The following is a 2,950-nucleotide window of genomic DNA, read 5'->3' on the forward strand; positions in this document are numbered from 1 at the left end:
GCTAGCTGTCGGGGGGGGGGGGACGCGCAGATCTGTCCTCACAGAGGAGGGAGAGCTTGTACCTGAATAAAACTTGGTCTTAAAGGTGCCACTGGACGGTTTTGGACCGGGGGGCTCTGCAACTTACCTGGCTGCTTCTTGCTCTGACTGAGGGCTGCTGGGAGCAGGGGGCGGGGCTTGTGGCATGTGCCCGCCCCCTGGGCTCTTTACTGCCGGAGCTCCGCTCCTGTGCGCTCCTGCAGGAAATGACCCCTGGGTATAAATGACTTAAAGAATAAATTTCAGAGTTGGAGAGGAAGTGCGTGAGATGTGCAAAAGGCTTGTGCCTTTCCCCTCCTGACGGTCCCTTTCTCTGTCCCCCCCCACTTGTAGGCCCCTCCACATCGCAGTGGTGCAAGAGAACCTGTCGGTGGCCCGGCGGCTCGTGGGCCTCTTTCAAAAGGGACAACGGGACTTGGACGCCTTCAATAACCTGCGGCAGGTGAGCCCGGGCCGCTATCGGTGTGGGGTTGCTGGGTGTCCCCAGCCGGGTGGGAGCTGAGCTATTAGAAACTGCCCTGGGGGGTGGCAGGAACGTCTTCACTACCCCTCTGCCGGAGGAGACGGGGGTCCCTCTAACCCGGTGCCCTGTTTTCAAGAAGGGGTCAGTCTGATGCTGCCTCAGGGCAGAGGAAGCAAAAACCGCTTGTCCCCAGCTGCTGGTGTTTGGAGGTACACTGCCCCTGGATGTGGAAGTTCCATTTAGCAGTCATGGCTAACTGCCCTTTGCCAGGCTTGTCCTGAATATTGGGTATTCCTCCATCTCGGTGTTTGCACTGTGGAAGCGGTAATCTCTCTTGGGCCGTAGCAATGGAGACCCCCCAAACAAAGTGCCAGTTTTTTTCTGAAGGGGCAGTGGCTCAGTGGCAGAGCCTCTCCTGGGCATGCAGAAGGCCCCAGGTTCAATCCTTGGCATCTCCAGTTAAAAGCACCAGGCAGGAGGTGATGGGAAAGACCTCCGCCTGAGACCCTGGAGAGCCATGAAGTGGGGCTGTGTCTCAGTGGCAGAGCCTCTGCTTGGCGTGCAGAAGGTCCCAGGTTCGATCCACGGCATCTCCAGTTAAAAAGGACCAGGCAGGAGGGAACGGGAAAGACCTCCGCCTGAGACCCTGGAGAGCCATGAAGTGGGGCTGTGTCTCAGTGGCAGAGCCTCTGCTTGGCGTGCAGAAGGTCCCAGGTTCGATCCACCGTATCTCCAGTTAAAAGGACCAGGCAGGAGGTGATGGGAAAGACCTCCGCCTGAGACCCTGGAGAGCCGTGAAATGGGGCTGTAGCTCAATGGCAGAGCCTCTGCTTGGCGTGCAGAAGGTCCCAGGTTCAGTCCCCGGCCTCTCCAGTTAAAAGGACCAGGTAGGAGGTGATATGAAAGAGACCCCTGCCAGTCTGAGTGGACAATGCTGACTTTGATGGACCCCTTTGGGGAACCTTTGAGGCTCTGGGAGGCTAACCAGGAATTCCCAGCTAAGGTGATTCAGAATGGGTTTGTATGGATCCCACCCCCTTCCCCGGTGACCTGCAGTCACGAGGGAGTGTTCTCGACAGCAGAGGAGGCCACGGTGCGGCCTGATAGGCCGAACGTCCCATTTGCAAGGGATGCGTGCCTTACAATGCTTCCCAGAATCATTTGCTGTGCAGATGTTCCAGGACGTGCCAGTCGACAAGCAGAGGGTGTTCCCAGATTGCGGACGCTTGCAGGCCACGGGTTCCTCCCACCGACTCTCAGGACCACGTTGTTCCACTGCACTTGAAGAAGCCGGGCTTGGCGTTTCTGTTTTAAAAAGCAGACTTCTTCATGGCTGGGGAACTCAGTCCTTGAAAGTGCGCGGATGATGCCAAAAGCCATCTCAAGATGCCGGAAGGAGAGTTAAATGAGATCTTGGGAGAGGGTAGCCGCCGTATTAGTCGGCATGGAATAGCTGGATTTGAGTCCAGAAGCACCTTAAGAGACTGACAAGGGGTTTTTTTGCCGCCTGAGCTTTTGAAGAAGGGGAGATTGGATTTATACCCCGCCCTTGACTACCCAAAGGAGTCTCAGAGCGGCTTGCAATCTCCTTCCCCTTCCCACAACAGGCACCCTGTGAGGTAGGTGGGGGCGAGAGAGCTCTTTTGAGGACTGCTAAGGAGAGAACAGCTCTGAGAGAACTTGTGACTGACCCAAGGTCACCCAGCTGGCTGCATGTGGAGGAGGAGTGGGGAATCAAACCCGGTTAGAGTCCGCGCTCCTGACCACTGCACCAAGCTGGCTCTCCAAGCCAGCCCTGGTCCCCCTTCATGAAGCAGAGGGGGGGGGAAGGGTTTCGGCTGAGGATTTCTCAGCCTGCAGCCCAGGCGGAATAAATCCTGCCCCATCAGCGGACATGCCTCATTTCCATCCGTCACAGCTTGCAGAATCCAGCTTCCTTTGCTGCATAATTTCAACCCGGCGAAGTAGCCGCGGTAGGACTCGGGGAGGGAGGCGACTTCAAAAGCGCCTCCTCGCCTCGGGAAGAAAACCGGCTCTTGCCGACCGACCGCGGTGGCAGGGAGTTCTCCTGGCACGGCCGGGGGCGGGGATCGGGCCCGGAGGGCAGAAGGCGGCCCAGCTTGAGAGGAGAGCACGATCCCGGGACTAGATAGCAGCGGCCACGTAACCTGCCCTTGGCAGGCAGCGGCAGCCAACAGACAAAGCCCGATTTCCTGGCAGCCGTTTCGCACTCTCGCCACTCCCGGCCGGGGACTTTCCCTCTCCCCAGCTGGCTGCAAGCCTCGGGCGACTTCCTCAAAGTCTTGCTGAAGCGAGACTGCTCTCTATGGTCGACGAGGACTGAGTCACCACGGCGGGGACAACTCGGCAGGGACCGGGGAGGGGGCAGAGAGGGAAGAGATCTGCCCCTTGGCCTAGAGAGGGTCGGGGTGCCAGCCGTGGGTTGGG

The 2,950-nt window shown here is 58.6% G+C and overlaps 1 protein-coding gene across 1 annotated transcript in view; it reads left to right on the forward strand.

Moving 5' to 3' along the window:
- BCL3 (B-cell CLL/lymphoma 3) overlaps positions 1 to 2,950 on the forward strand; it is a 42,423-nt gene that overhangs the window by 11,407 nt on the left and 28,066 nt on the right. Inside the window, exon 3 of the mRNA XM_015425875.1 lies at positions 373 to 481. Within this exon, the coding sequence (XP_015281361.1) occupies positions 373 to 481 (109 nt within the window). The remainder of the gene's footprint in view (positions 1 to 372; positions 482 to 2,950) is intronic.

This window comes from Gekko japonicus, unplaced genomic scaffold (genome assembly GCF_001447785.1).
Source record: "Gekko japonicus isolate JY-2015 unplaced genomic scaffold, Gekko_japonicus_V1.1 scaffold2660, whole genome shotgun sequence".
Classification (NCBI taxonomy): Eukaryota; Metazoa; Chordata; class Lepidosauria; order Squamata; family Gekkonidae; genus Gekko; species Gekko japonicus.